This window comes from Geotrypetes seraphini, chromosome 7, assembly GCF_902459505.1.
Source record: "Geotrypetes seraphini chromosome 7, aGeoSer1.1, whole genome shotgun sequence".
Taxonomy (NCBI): Eukaryota; Metazoa; Chordata; class Amphibia; order Gymnophiona; family Dermophiidae; genus Geotrypetes; species Geotrypetes seraphini.
In genome coordinates this window covers 91,428,203-91,443,873 of record NC_047090.1, presented here as the reverse complement: position 1 = coordinate 91,443,873, position 15,671 = coordinate 91,428,203, and the positions used below count along the sequence as shown (strand labels likewise).

At 43.7% G+C, this 15,671-nt stretch overlaps 1 protein-coding gene across 1 annotated transcript in view; it reads left to right on the top strand.

The window, feature by feature from the left end:
* The window catches only part of AKAP6 (A-kinase anchoring protein 6), a 629,015-nt gene that overhangs the window by 254,886 nt on the left and 358,458 nt on the right, over positions 1-15,671 (top strand). The window contains exon 7 of the mRNA XM_033953244.1: positions 3,952-4,100. Within this exon, the coding sequence (XP_033809135.1) occupies positions 3,952-4,100 (149 nt within the window). The remainder of the gene's footprint in view (positions 1-3,951; positions 4,101-15,671) is intronic.

The following is a 15,671-nucleotide window of genomic DNA, read 5'->3' as shown; positions in this document are numbered from 1 at the left end:
CAACGAGACTATTTTTTAATTATCGCAATGACAACTTTGCCAAATTCTAGTAAGCAGCGACATCTTTAGCCTGAAGAAGTGGTAATGAAATATCGACACACACACACACACACAAGGCAAATGATTTATTAAATTTTATATTAGAACACCTAGGTGAAAAGTCCAGAAAGTTGCCTATTTTAAACCTATTATAGAAAGGCAACATAGATGCCTATGTGCCTATATTAAGAAGACTCCCAGCACCAGCCCCATTAGTGCACAAATGTACGCCTGCTTCAGAGGTTTGTGCTTATACTCTGTCTCCCTCATTCTGCAGCCTTAGTACCTAATGTAAGTGCCATTTGCGTGCTAAGATTATAGACTGCTAGCCATGAGTGCCGGTTGGGTGCTCAGTGGAATTCTGCAAACTTAGCATGCAACTGCAAGAGGGGCATAAGCATGGGTGGGTCCCACACTTACACCTGTAACATACAGAATACTGTAAATTATAGGCTCTCATTTACACCTGCCTTTCATATGGCATAAGAGTTAGCACCTAAATGCTGTCCTGCAAATGTAGACTTACACATTGGAATCTGGGCTCCCAGGTGCATTTACAATTAGCACCCTGCATTTTAGCGCCCAAATGTGGGTGACCTTTTTAGAATTGCTGCATATACATATATGCATATATTTTATAAAACTCCACCTATCTGTTCCCTAAACAAAGACCCTGGGAACACTTGTGCACAGAGAACTAAATTCTATATATGCCGCCCAAAAAGTCAATGCAGAATAAAAACACAGCATTAATCTATAAACCCCACATAAAGCTGACGTGGTTTATGGAATATGGCCCCACTACTAAAATTTAGGTGCGACCATTTATGCCAACTAAAACCTGGTGTAAATAATCGCACCTAAATTCTGCATGGATTGGGCGTATTCTATAATAGTGTGTGTACGTTTTAGGACTGCCCGTGCCCCGTCAATACCCCTCCCATTGCCACATTCCCGTTTGAGATCTGTGCATTATTATTTATGCATACCAATTTATAGAATGGGCATAGAAAGTTAATTAGTGCCATTAGTGTCAATAATTGCTTTTTAGCAACCAATTATTGCCCTCCAATTGGCTTAATAAACAATTAAGTTGCATGCACAATTTGCCACATAGCCAAATTTACATGCAGAACTTTAGTTGCCATATATAAAATATGGACACACTCTTTCTGTAAACTTTTTACACACCTGTGTGATCACGTGGAGGGCCATTTTCAATAGTGCATCCAAGTCCAACTTTTGACATTTCCTGCAAGACATCCAAAAGTTGGGTCAGAGAAAAGTTTATTTTCGAAACTGTTATATCAGCCCCTTCGTGAATCACTTCATTCTTCAACATGCTCTTTTGACTTCTGGATCTTGTGATTTAGAAATCTACCGTATATCAGGATAGCCCAATTACACATATCGGAGCAATTCTAGATTAAATGCCAAAGTTGGGAATCTGGATGAAGCATGCTGAGCACAAATTCTATAATTGGTGACTGCACATCTATAATCAGCCATGTCAATAGCAGGCATGTGTCTAAATGTGGGACATGAGCCCATAACTTACATAAGTGGGAGCCCCACCCATGATCTACCCACATAAGAACATAAGAATTGCCGCTGCTGGATCAGACCAGTGGTCCATCGTGCCCAGCAGTCCGCTCACGCAGCGGCCCCTAGGTCAAAGACCAGTGCTCTAAATGAGCCCAGCTTCACCTGCGTACTTTATCTTAAATCCCTGGAGGGTGTTTTCCCCTACGACAGACTCCAGAAGAGCATTCCAGTTTTCTACCACTCTCTGGGTGAAAAAGAACTTCCTTACATTCGTACGGAATCTATCCCCTTTCAACTTTAGAGAGTGCTCTCTCATTCTCCCTTCCTTGGAGAGGGTGAACAACCTGTCTTTATCTACTAAGTCTATTCCCTTTCAGTATCTTGAATGTTTCGATCATGTTCCCTCTCAATCTCCTCTTTTCGAGGGAGAAAAGGCCCAGTTTCTCTAATCTTTCGCTGTACGCTGTATGCCAACTCCTCCAGCCCCTTAACCATTTTAGTCACTCTTCTCTGGCCCCTTTAGAGTAGTACCGTGTCCTTCTTCATGTATGGAGACCAGTTCTGGATACAGTACTCCAGGTGAGGGTGCACTATGGCACAGTACAGCGGCATGATAACCTTCTACGATCTGTTTGTGATCACCTTCTTAATCATTCCTAGCATTCTGTTTGCCCTTTTCGCCGCCGCTGCGCATTGCGCGGATGGCTTCATCCACTTGTCGATCAGAACTCCCAAGTCTCTTTCATGGGAGGTGTCTCCAAATACCGCCCAGGACATCCTGTATTCGTCCATGAGATTTTTGTTACTGACATGCATCACTTTACACTTATCCACATTGAACCTCATCTACCATGTCGATGCCCATTTCTCGAGCCTGATTATGTCACGTTTCAGATCTTCGCAATCCCCCTGTGTCTTCACTACTCTGAATAACTTTGTATCATCTGCAATTTTAATCACCTCACTCGTTGTACCAATGTCCAGATCATTTATGAATATGTTGAAGAGCACGAGTCCAAGCATCGAGCCCTGTGGCACCCCACTGGTGACGCTCTTCCAGTCTGAGTGTTGTCCATTTACCCCCACTCTCTGTTTCCTATGCTCCAGCCAGTTTTTAATCCATGTGAGTATTTCTCCCTCGATTCCATGGCTTGCAATTTTCCAAAGTAGTTGTTCATGTGGAACCTTGTTGAACGCCTTCTGAAAATCCAGATATACAATGTCGACCGGATCGCCTTGTCTATCTGCCTGTTTACTGCCTTGAAGAAGTGCAGAAAGTTCGTTAAGCAAGATCTGCCTTTGCTGAAACGTGCTGACTGGTCCTCATCAGCCCGTGTCCGTCAAAGTGATCAATGATGCGGTCCTTTATTAGTGCCTCTACCATCTTTCCTGGTACCGAGGTCAGACTCACCAGTCTGTAGTTTCCCGGGTCCCCCCTCAAACCTTTTCTGAAGATCGGCGTAACATTTGCCACCTTCCAATTCTCTGGAATCTTTCCTGATTTGATCGACAGGTTGGCTACTAGTTGAAGCAGTTCAGCAATACCCCTTTGCATTTACATGCGATGGACTTGAGCAGGGTTGTCCAGTGTCGGTCCTCGAGGGGGTTTTCAGGATTTCCCGAATTAATTTGCATGAGATCTATTTGTGTGCACTGTTTCCATTGTATGCAAATAGATCTCATGCATATTAATTTGGGAAATCCTGAAAACATGACCTGGAGAGGGCCAAGGTTGGATGCACCTGGACTAGAGTTTGTACATGGAGCCAAAAAAATGAGTGCTGAGCAGAACACTGCTCTATACACAGTGCTCCAAGTTGGGTGCTATTTATAGAATAGCTCATAGAACTGGATCTGCACCCAACTTTGGGCCTGAGTGTGTCCTGCGGTACGCCATTTTAAACTGTTTTAGATGCAGTTTAGTAAAAGAATCTCTTAGTCCAATTAAAAGGGTTATTCCCTTACATTATTTTTATTTGTTACCCTTTATTTCCATGCAGAAATGGAAACTGAACCTTAATTTATCCCAGGTTGATCCATTCAGAGCCTAGACCAGGTTCATGCACTCCTAATGAATCTAAAACCATACGATAGCAGAACCACAGGAAAGCAACAGTTTGGAGTTGGTTTCTAGTACTGTGCATATGAATGCAATTAATGGGTTTTTTTCTCTCAAGGGCCTGTTATGCAAACACTGGTTAATGTGTGTTGCTCCTTTTCAACTACATTATACAGAGGGAGCGCTGGAAGAGGAAAGGAGAAATAATTGAATAGAGGTTGCAGCCTTTTCACGTCTTGCTCCATAAGGTCATCAGTTCAATTCTGTTGTAAATTAAAAAAGTTGTTCCTCTCTTGTTTATACTCCAGGCTGATGCGCAGCTCTGCTACTTGGAGGCCAAGAGAGACGCTGTTGAGCAGATGTCCTTAAAGCTATACAGTGAGCAGTGCATGAGCAGCAGAAAGCGGAGAGACCAGTTTGTGGATATGCCCAAAATTCATGGATTAGGAAGTAATGGGTAAGGGGACTGGCATTATTACTGTCATACTATTTTCTTTCATTTTTACAGCAATACTTTTTTTTCCTCTTTGTTTTACCTTTTCATTCAAATCTTAACCATTTTTTATTTCCTCATACATGCAAGCTAGCCTTTTTTTTCTTCTGTTTCAGTATATAATAAGCCTAACATCTAATATTTTCTCATATTACATTTGCAATTTTGAGATAAAACTGGCAGGGATATACATTTGTTAATGTGCATTTGGTTCATTAATGCAACTTTAAAAATGTAGTGCACACTAACCCCCCAATTCTATAAAAAGTGCTAAAAATTGTGCATGCAGTTTAACCCCCCCTCCTTTAGTAATGCGGAGTGCGGGTTTTAGCGCCAGAAATGGCGGTAACTGCTCCGACACACATAGGGATCCTTTTACAAAGTTGTGCTAGAGTCTTAATGTGCATAATAGCGCACGCTAAATTGCTGCGCACGCTAGCCGCTACTGCCTCCTTTTGAGCAGGCGGTAGATTTTCGGCTAGCGCATGCTATAGCGCGTGCTAATCCGGTGCGTGCGTTTAAAACACTAGCGCACCTTTGTAAAAGGAGCCCATAGAAATTCTATAAGCGTCGGAGCAGTTACCATCACTTCCGGTGCTAAAACCCGCGCTATGCGTTAGTAAAGGAGGGGTAATTGAATAAGAAGCCAATTAGTGCTGATAATTGGCATTTTAACATGCAATTATTGGTGCTAATTAAAATCAATTACGTTTTACACATGCAAATTTAGGCAAGATATCCCCACCTAAATTTTACGCATGAGTCAAAAATGGGGGCACAGAAATGGGTGGATCATTGGCAAATTGGGAGTGTCATTTTTCATTACATGCATAATTATAGAATAAGGGCATCTGAGCCTACATTTAAGCACATTCATTTGCACCATGTTTTCTTTGGTGAAAATAGATGCACCTATATTTAGTTGTGGTTCTCAGTGTAAGTGCTATTAGATACACCGTGCCTTATTTTAATAATAATAATAATAACTTTATTTTTATATACCGCCATACCACAAACAGTTCTAAGAGGTTTACAAGGGAAGAGACTGTATACAGACAGCGACTTTACAGAGAACTTTTGAAATTACATTGGTATGCTAAGTTTAGTCAGGTTTATCTGGAAGTGTTTTGTTTTTGAAATACATCAGGTTGAATGGGGTCAGAGAAATTTGTCAAAGAGATAAGTTTTTATTGACTTTCTAAACGTTTGGTACGAAAGTGCATTTGAGATGAAGTTAGTTAAACATTTGTTCCATTTGCCTGCTTGGAATGATAGTGTTCTGTCGAGGTATCTCTTGTAGGTGCAGCCCTTTAGGGATAGAAAAGCGAACAAGTAAGTACTGCGTGTATTAGTTGTGCCTGGGAATTCGAATTGGTGAGACAGATAGGATGGGGATGAACTGTCATGGTTTTGAAGCAAAGGCAAGCAAACTTAAAAATGACCCTTGCTTCCACAGGCAGCCAGTGTAGTTTTTTGTAATATGGGCTTACATGGTCTGATTTCTTGAGACCATAAATGAGACGGACTGCAGCATTTTGGATGACTCTCAGTAGTTTGATGGTTTTCTTGAGAGATCCCAAGTATATAATATTGCAGTAGTCTAAGGTACTTAAGATCAGGGATTGAACCAGCAGTCGAAAGGAAAAGGAATCGAAGTATTGTTTAATGGTGCGAAGTTTCCATAGAGTGAGAAAGCATTTTTTGACTTGAGCATTAGTGTGATCTTCAAACGTCAGGCTTCGGTCCAGGGTGACGCCAAGGATTTTGGTTGTGGGATTAATTGGGTAATCTGATCCATTTAGTCTCAAGGAGGTGTTCACGATCTTGTTATTGGGACTTGCCAAGAAGATCTTGGTTTTTTCGGGATTCAGTTTTAGTTTGGAGTGCATAGTCCAGTGTTCTACCTTGGTAAGGACGAATGAGATAAATTGTTCTGTCTCTTGGGTCAATGAGGTTATGGGAATAATAATTGTTATATCATCCGTGTATATGTACGATTTCAGTTTTAAATCAGATAGCATATTTCCCAGTGACGCCATGTAGATATTGAAAAGTGAAGGGGAGAGTGGGGAGCCCTGTGGCTTGAGAGTAGGTTCCTTCGCTAGAGACCTGGTATGTATGTTTTTTTAGGAAACCCGTGAACCAATTTAGTACCTGTCTGGAAATGCCGATGGAATCATGGCACCTAAGCAGGAGGTCATGATCAACAAGGTCGAAGGCACTGCTTATAGTATAACACTTTTTTCAGCACCGATATGTTGGGCACCATATGTAGAATTTAGCCCTAAATTTATTTAGGGATATTTTTACTAAATTGTAGTAAGAAATGGCCTTAGCCCACCTTTAAGCAGGTCTTCTCTGCACCCTTAGGCTATTTTTTTTCCTGAGGCAATGAAAAAGGGCTATTTTCCATTTTTTCATTATATGGCCATGCATTAACCAGTTAGTGTGTGGTAATGTAGATAGCTCAGGAATGCCTGATCTCTGCTCCTGACATCCCTCCAAAAAGAGAATTACATAAAAATAATTACCACACACTTAGGGGGACATTCTGTATAAGATGCCAGTTGCAGCAGCTATGAATCGCACACCAGTGTCCTATACAGAATCTACCCAATTCTCTCACCGGTGCCCATGTCACAGGTGCCAGTTAGAGCATCACTCTTGATCCCTTGCTATCAGCTGATCGTGGCAAAGGAATCCCACTGCCCAAATCAGCTGAATGGCCACAGAAGGGAACACCCACCCCCCTGCCAAGTCAGCCTGAAGGAGGGATGCTCACTTTATCCCACCAGAATCCCTCTACTCTGACAAATCCTTCAGCAGAAGGATGCCCACTCCCTCCAGCTGGAACCGCAGATGCCCCCTCCCACCAAGAAATCCCCCAGTTGGAGGAATGCCCATTCCCTCCTGCCACCGCTCTGGAACCTTTCCCCACCCAGCTACATCACCCCCACCAGAACCCCCCACCTATAGACCCTCCAGCACCCCCCTAACTGGTAGACTCCCCCCCCCCCCATTTCAGATGTCTATTGTGACCCTAGGAATACACCTAAGACTGCTTAAACTCACCCAAGGCCAATTCCGGATGAGCCCATGCCCAGCCTTGGACAAGCTTAAGTGTCCTGACGTATCTCCCTGTACCTGCAACATACACCTACTATGTAGGTAACCTGCCTTGGGGGGGGGTGTTTGTAGAAAATGTGTATGTCCCGATTGGCTGATTATATAGCGGTAAGACACCTACCACTACCTATAATCCGGATACCATTTATAGAATTTGCCTCCTAGTGCATACAAATGGCACTTTAGGCCAGTGTATCGCAAACTGTGTGCTGTAGCACACTAGTATGCCTCCTGAGATTCCAAGTGTGTTGCAGCTCACAGAGGAGGAAGAGAAGCGCCGGCCACCTGTCTTGCCTCTTTCCACATATCTCCCTGGACTCCTGCCTTTCGCATCTTCTCCGCACCCCCGGTACAACAGCAGCAGCTCAGTGTGCTTTTAACTTGGCCACAGAGCTGCCGCAAGGATTAATTTTTAATTGCGGTTTTCATCAACAGCCTCGGGGCCTTTGCTAGGCCGGCCCATTTCAATGATGTGACTTCTTCTTTCGAAAGAGGAAGTCACATCATCGTAATTGGAGAGGGCAGAGAGTGAAAAGTTAGACTCATGTGGGTTAAAAGATCCCTGGCGCCATAGCAATCCCGGTGCCAGAGATTATTCCTATTTCTCTGAGGTTCACAAATCATATTCTAGGATTGATTTCTGGTGGGCTATCTATGGAGGTCTTATTGTGGGTTGGTGAGGTGGATATGGAACCCGGATATGGTCTGATCACTCCCCAGTATGGATAAGTGTAAAGTGATCATGGTAACAAAAATCTCATACACGAATACAGGATGTCTGGGGCGGTACTTGGAGAGACCTCCCAGGAAAGAGACTTGGGAGTTCTGATTGATAAGTCGATGAAGTCATCCGTGCAATGTGCAGTGACGGCGAAAAGGGCAAACAGAATGCTAGGAATGATTAAGAAGGGGATCACAAACAGATCAGAGAAGGTTATCATGCCACTGTACCAGACCATGGTGCGCCCTCACCTGGAGTACTGCATCCAGCACTTGTCGCCGTACATGAAGAAGGGCACAATACTACTCGAAAGGGTCCAGAGAAGAATGATTAAAATGGTTAAGGGGCTAGAGGAGTTGCCGTACAGTGAGAGATTGGAGAAACTGGGCCTCTTCTCCCTTGAAAAGAGGAGACTGAGAGGGGACATGATCGAAACATTCAAAATACTGAAGGGAATAGACTTAGTAGATAAAGACATGTTGTTCACCCTCTCCAAGGTAGGGAAAACAAGAAGGCACTCTCTAAAGTTAAAAGGGGATAGATTCTGTACAAACGTAAGGAAGTTCTTCTTCACCCAGAGAGTGGTAGAAAACTGCAACGCTCTTCCGGCATCTGTTATAGGGGAAAATACCCTCCAGGGATTCAAGACAAAGTTGGACAAGTTCCTACTAAACCAGAATGTACGCAGTTGAGGCTGGACTCATTTAGAGCACTGGTCTTTGACTAAAAGGCCACTGCGTGAGCAGACTGCTGGACACGATGGACCACTGGTCTGACCCAGCAGCGGCAATTCTCATATTCTTATGTTCTAGTCATGGCAAGAAATTTTGGCTTCTACTGGATCCCAACTGACGGACAATCTTAAAGAATATATACAGTTTAACCTCAAGGAGGAGATTTCTCCAGTGATGTTCTAGGAGGGTTTGAAAAGTGTTATGAGGGGATGGATTATATCCTTGGGGGCATTTCATAGGAAGGAGGACCGCAAGCAGGCAGAGAGCTTACAGGCTAAGTTAATGGAGTTGGAGGCTTAACATAAGCGTGAGGAGGGGCGTTCTTTGTTGTTGTCTCAGATCCAGCGAGTGAAGGGTGATATTCAGGAGCTGGAGTTGCTGGCTATTTCTCAGAAGCTCGAGATACTGAAGCAAGCTTCTTTTGAGACGAGCAATGGGGCAGGGTGCCTGTTAGTGCATAAAGTTCGCAAGCAGCGCCTACAAAATTTCATTCTTTAGTTGAAGGGTCCTAATGGTGTCCTCCGTAGATCCTCTTGCAACATAGGTGATATCCTTACCCAATATTACACTGAGTTATACACAAAGGAGTAAGCAGCTCCTGAAGGGGCTATTGTTGATTATTCGGATCAGGTGACCCTCCCTAGTCTATCCTTGGATAAGGCGAATTGGCTTTCCTGATCCACTGAGGAGGAGGAAACGTTACTCTCTATTAAATCTCTTCCTTTATAAATGTTTTAGCTCTTTTTTGGTCAAACCCCTTACAGAATTATATAATAGCTTGAAGGGGAGGGGGGAACTGCCTTGGTTTTGGAGGTTAGCGGGGGTCATTTTTCTTTTAAAGACTGGAAAAGATCTCGCTGATAGGGCTTCCTATCACCCCATATCTCTGCTTGGAACGGATTATAAAATCTTTACGGGCATTCTGACACGTTGTCTGCAACATTATTTGGGGGTTTTGGTGCAAGATGACCAGGCAGGCTTTATTCAAGGATGGCAAACCTTTGATAACATTCGCCAGGTGTTTCACATTATTCATTCTGCCCAGGCTTGGAGGGCTCCCGCTCTGATTTCAGGGATTGACACCGAGAAGTCCTTTGATAGGGTTTCCTGGCCATTTTTGTTTCAGACGATGCCAGCCATGGGAATTTCAGGTCAATTAATTGCATGGACTAAATCCTTGTATGTTAAACCCCTGGCGACACTTAAGGTGAATAGGGAATACTGTGTGGAATTTGAGCTAGCTAGAGATTGTGCGTTGTCTCCCCTACTTTTTGCAATGGCCATGGAACCATTTGCTCAGAGAGTGCGGGAATGCCCTCACCTTAAGGGTGTACCCAGAGGAGGTAGGGAACAAAATATACTCCTTTTTGCGGATGACATTCTTCTTACGCTTCGGAATCCAGGGGAATCTTTACAGGGGATAGAAGCAGCCTTGGCTGAATATGGGAGAGTGTCTGGGCTTCGAGTTAATATGTTTAAGTCCGAGATACTTAATCTTACTATCGATGTGCAGGATAGTTTAGTTTTACAACAGCGCTTCCCCTTTCGTTGGGCAGCTCATACTTTAAAATATTTGGGGATATACCTTACGGCTGATTTTACCTCTTTATATAATGCCAATTATCTAATCTTACTAAAACAGATGAGGGAGGACTTGGATAGATGGGAGCTGCTCCTCATCTCATGGTTAGGGAGAGTGAATGTAGTTAAAATGATGGTTTTACCCCGATTTCTTTGTCTTTTCACAGTCTTGCTGATTTTCCTCCCTAAGACGTTTTATGAGTCTTTGCATCACACTATTTTCTCTTATATTTGGAGGCGGCGGCCTCCGTGAGTCAGTCGCACTATATTGTTTCAGTCGAGAGACAGTGGGGGATGGCGGTCCCAATTTTTTACTATTATTATATTGCTACCTAGGTGCACTATTTGCTGGCCTGGCAACAGGAATCTCATAAGTCTTGGGTATAAATGGATGCTTGGCTTCTGGGGGATGTCTCTATTCGACACATCCTGTGGTTTGACCTGGGACAGATTCGAGCTAATGCTAAAAGGTTTACACTGGTGTTGGGGGGGTCCTTCTATGACTATGGGCGTTTTTTCAAGAGAAATTATTCCCGGGACGGGTATATTTTCATCAAACCCCAATGAGGGTGGCTGAGGGTTTTTTCCCTGGTCAATCTGATCCTCGGTTTAAGGAGGTAGGGGGGTTGGCTACCTTGGGACAGTTTGTTGTGAAGGGAGCTTTGGTTCTGACTTCCCTTATGAAGGAGGAATTTGGTCTCAAGGGGTTGGACTTCCTACAATATAATCAGGTGGTGGATTTTATTAAACGAAAGGCTATGCTGAATCTTCTTTTGGATAAATTGGCTGGGATAAGGTATGGGAGGCACCTAGTGGGAAGGGGTGTATCTCCAGACTTTATGGATTGATGATATTACATGATGTCCCGCTGGTGCAATACTTTGCTTATTGGGAGACCTTATTGTGTCAAACCTTTACTGTGGTGCAGTGGAAGTCTATACTGCGCTCCTTACTTAAGATATCCATTGCCAGTAATATGGTGGAAAATGGGTACAAGGTTTTGTACCGATGTATTATACACCTGAAAGACTTCATAGGATTAATCCTAATATCCCTGATGATTGTTGGAGAAGGTGTGGGGCTCTGGGAACCTTTGAGCATATTTGGTGGTCCTGCCCGAAGGTGGGTCCCTTTTGGGATATGGTATTCTCTCTCCTATCAGATGGTTAAAGAGTTAGGCTGTGCCCTTTTGAATTTGACTCCGTCTGGAGTCCCCTCTAGGTTCTCCATTATTATAGCGACAGTGGTTACAGCTGCACATCTGGTGTTGGTGGCTGAAAGGCGTCAGGATACGATTCCATCTCAAGCACAAGTGGTCAATAAAATGGACTATGTTTTTTGTATGTCTAAATTGACTGCATTGAAGCATCATAGACTGAGTAGGTTCTTGATGTGGTAGAAGCCGTATATTGACTGGACTGCTCAGAGGGGATGTTGATAATGTTTCTTTGCACAATTTTTTTTCGCTATGCATCCAGTATCTGGGGGGGAGGGGGGAGGGGGTGACATAGTAACATAGTAACATAGTAGATGACGGCAGATAAAGACCCAAATGGTCCATCCAGTCTGCCCAACCTGATTCAATTTAAATTTTTTAAATTTTTTCTTCTTAGCTATTTCTGGGCAAGAATCCAAAGCTCTACCCGGTACTGTGCTTGGGTTCCAACTGCCGAAATCTCCGTTAAAACCTACTCAAGCCCATCTACACCCTCCCAGCCATTGAAGCCCTCCCCAGCCCATCCTCCACCAAATGGCCATATACAGACACAGACCGTGCAAGTCTGCCTGGCGTGGGGGAGCTTCTAGTACTTTTTCTTGCTTTTTTGTTGGCCTTGTTTCAAAGAGTCATGTGACAACTGTTTTGGTTTGTACTGGTTTATATTTGTATGTTCAAACTTTTCAATAAATTGTTTTTAAAAAAAGAAAAACTGAATGCATGAAAACACATTTTAATGTATGTGCAATTTTGCCTGTTAGCACGTGCTAAGTGCATGTTAACTATTTAAAAAAAAAAAATTTTCTAGAGGGGTATGTGTCATGGATGCTTTAACCAGTCAGTGTGTTTGCATTAGCAAGTGCTAACTGGCTAATCCTGAGTTAATGTATGAGTGCTTAGCCCCTCCTAAATAAGAGGCGGGGTGATAAGTGTTCCTATATAAATAGATGTTAGTTTGGGGAACGCACTAATGGCTACTACTTCTAAGCTAAGTATTTTGATATGTAAAAGTTAAAAAGCTAAAAAAAGTTTAAAAATATATAAAACTTAAAAAACAAATAAATTGTTGATCCTATGACACTCGGGTTCTGTGATCTGTTTCACATGAACCAGTGGGGTTCTTTAGCCCTCTGAGGATCATGAATAGATAAAATAATAAGCATTTGGACTTTATGGACTATTACTATTTATATTGACTGGGAGCTGTGTATGTTGAAGTTATTATTAGAGTCCAGTCAACGAATAGCCTTTTGTACTACATAAGAACATAAGAACATAAGAAGCGCCATCTCCGGATCAGACCTTCGGTCCATCAAGTCCGGCGATCCGCACACGCGGAGGCCCTGCTAGGTATTCACCTGGCTTATTTTATAGCCAACCATATCTTTATATGCCTATCTCAAGGAGATATGCATCTAGTTTGCTTTTGAAACCTAGGACTGTCGATTCCGCAATAATCTCCCCTGGGAGAGTATTCCAGATGTCAACCACTCTCTGTGTGAAGCAGAACTTCCTGACATTAGTCCTGAACTTGCCCCCCCTTAGCTTCATTTCATGTCCTCTTGTCCGTGTCAAATTGGACATTGTAAATAATCTTCTCTGCTCTATTTTGTCAATTCCTTTCAGTATTTTGAAGGTCTCGATCATATCCCCACGCAGTCTCCTTTTCTCAAGGGAGAACAATCCCAGTGTTTTAAGTCGATCCTCATATTCCAGTTTCTCCATACCCTTCACTAGTTTAGTTGCTCGTCTCTGCACCCTCTCCAGCAGTTTTATATCCTTCTTTAGGTAGGGAGACCAATGTTGGACGCAGTATTCCAAGTGGGGTCTGACCATTGCCCTATAAAGCGGCATTATAACTTTCTCCAATCTACTCGAGATTCCTTTCTTTATCATGCCCAACATTCTATTTGCCTTATTTGCCGCTGCCACGCATTGTGCCGACGGCTTCAGGGTCCTATCTATCAGTACACCCAGATCTCTTTCTTGTTCACTTTTCCCCAGAGTTGCACCTGACATTCTGTACTCGTATTCCTTATTTTTACTGCCTAAATGCATTACCTTGCATTTCTCCACGTTGAACTTCATCTGCCATTTCTCCGCCCATTTTTGTAACCGACACAAATCGCTCTGGAGTTCCTCACTGTCCTCCTGCGATCTGATTGCCCGGCAGAGTTTTGTGTCGTCTGCAAACTTGATGATCTCACTGGATGTTCCGTTTTCCAGGTCATTGATATAAATATTAAAAAGGATCGGCCCAAGTACCGAGCCCTGGGGCACACCACTAGTCACTCTCTCCCAGTCGGAGAACTTCCCATTTATGCCCACTCTCTGCTTTCGGTTTTCCAGCCATTTGCCTATCCATCTTTGTATATCTCCCTCTATGCCATGGCTTTGTAGCTTCCTGAGAAGTCTTTCGTGTGGAACTTTGTCAAATGCTTTCTGGAAGTCCAAGTATATTATGTCCACCGGCTTTCCACTATCAATTTGCTCGTTCACGGTCTCAAAGAATTGGAGTAAATTCGTCAGACACGATTTCCCTTTCCTGAATCCATGTTGACTGGGTTTCATCAAGTCGTGTGTGTCCAAGTGCTGAACTATGCTATCCTTGATCAGTGATTCAATCATCTTGCCGGGGACAGACGTAAGACTCACAGGTCTATAGTTGCCCGGTTCTCCTCTCGATCCTTTTTTGAAAATTGGCGTGACGTTCGCTTTCCTCCAGTCGTACTGATACTGTAAAATGAAAATAAGCATAGGGAAGTCATTCCAGTGAAATGGATGAGTTGCAAAATGGTGTTCCGCTCTTCTAACTAGAGTTCAAGTCTCCCAAACACCCCGTGTGGACATGTCACTTCATCCTCTATTATCTCAGGTAGAAGTTAGTTGTAAGCCCCTTTGGGATCAGTAAAATTCCTACTATAATATACCTTGAACTATCAAAGAAAAAGTGTGAACTAGATAGATAAATAAATCTTCAAGCTTATTAGCTGATTCAATATACAGTCAAACCTCGGTTTACGAGTGCCGCGGTTTGTGAGTGTTTTGCAAGATGAGCAAAACATTCCCACAAATCGTGCCTTGCAAACCGAGTGTTGACTCAATTTGCGAGTGCCCTCCCCCCCGCGATCCGCATCCCCGCTGAGATCCGGCATCCCCCCCCCCCCGTTTGCATCACCCTCCCCCCCCCCCCCCCCCCGTAATCCAGCATGCCCCGCCGAGCGCCCAAACAAAATCCCTTACCCCTTGGCACCTGTACCGGCACCAGCACCAACAAACAGGACATGCCTGTGCCGGTGCCTGAAGATCCTCCCTCTTGGCTGGGCTGGGCCTTGAGCTCTTGACTGGCTGGGCCAAGATTCTCTTGAGCATCTCTGAGATTCTCGGAGATGCTTAAGGCCCAGCTCAGCCAAGAGGGAGGATCTTTGGGCACCGGCATTTCCTGTGAGTTGGTGCTGGTGCCGGTGCCAAAGCGGGGTAAGGGATGGTGTTTGGGTGGGTGTGGGATGCTGGATCACGGGGGTAAGGGGTGCACGACACGAGCAGGGGGCAATGCCAGTTTGGGGGTGGCGATACTTGTTCTCGGCGGGGGGTGGAGGTGGGGGGGTGGAGCAGCACCAGTGGCCTTGAGGGTGGGGGGTAAAGAAGCAGCACCGGTGGCCTCGGGGTGGGGGAGGGGGAAATGAATCAAGCAAGTTTCCATTCTTTTCTATAGGGAAACTCACTTTGATATATGAGTAAATTGGTTTACAAGCATGCTTCTAGAATTATGCTTGTAAACCAAGGTTCCACAGTATTTCCAAACAGCTTCATGTCTGTTTAACTTATCATGTTTTAAAGCTTTCAGCTTAGTAAGAAAATGCAAGCTCAATGATCAGTGATGTAAGGATTTGATATGAAGGCAGGTTTTTTAAAACTTTATTTTTTTATAATTTTCAATAATTATGGAGCTCATTTTCAAAAGAGAAAAACATCCAAAAAGTAGCATGAAGGGGCAGATGGATGTTTTTTTACCCAAACCCTTCCAGTTTGCTATTTTTGAAACCTATCATCTAGACAGTTTTCTATGCAGTTTTTCAATAGTTGGTCTAAATTTCAAGGGGGCATGTTAAAGACTTGGGAGTGGGTGAGACTAGGGCGGGCTTAAGACTTGGATG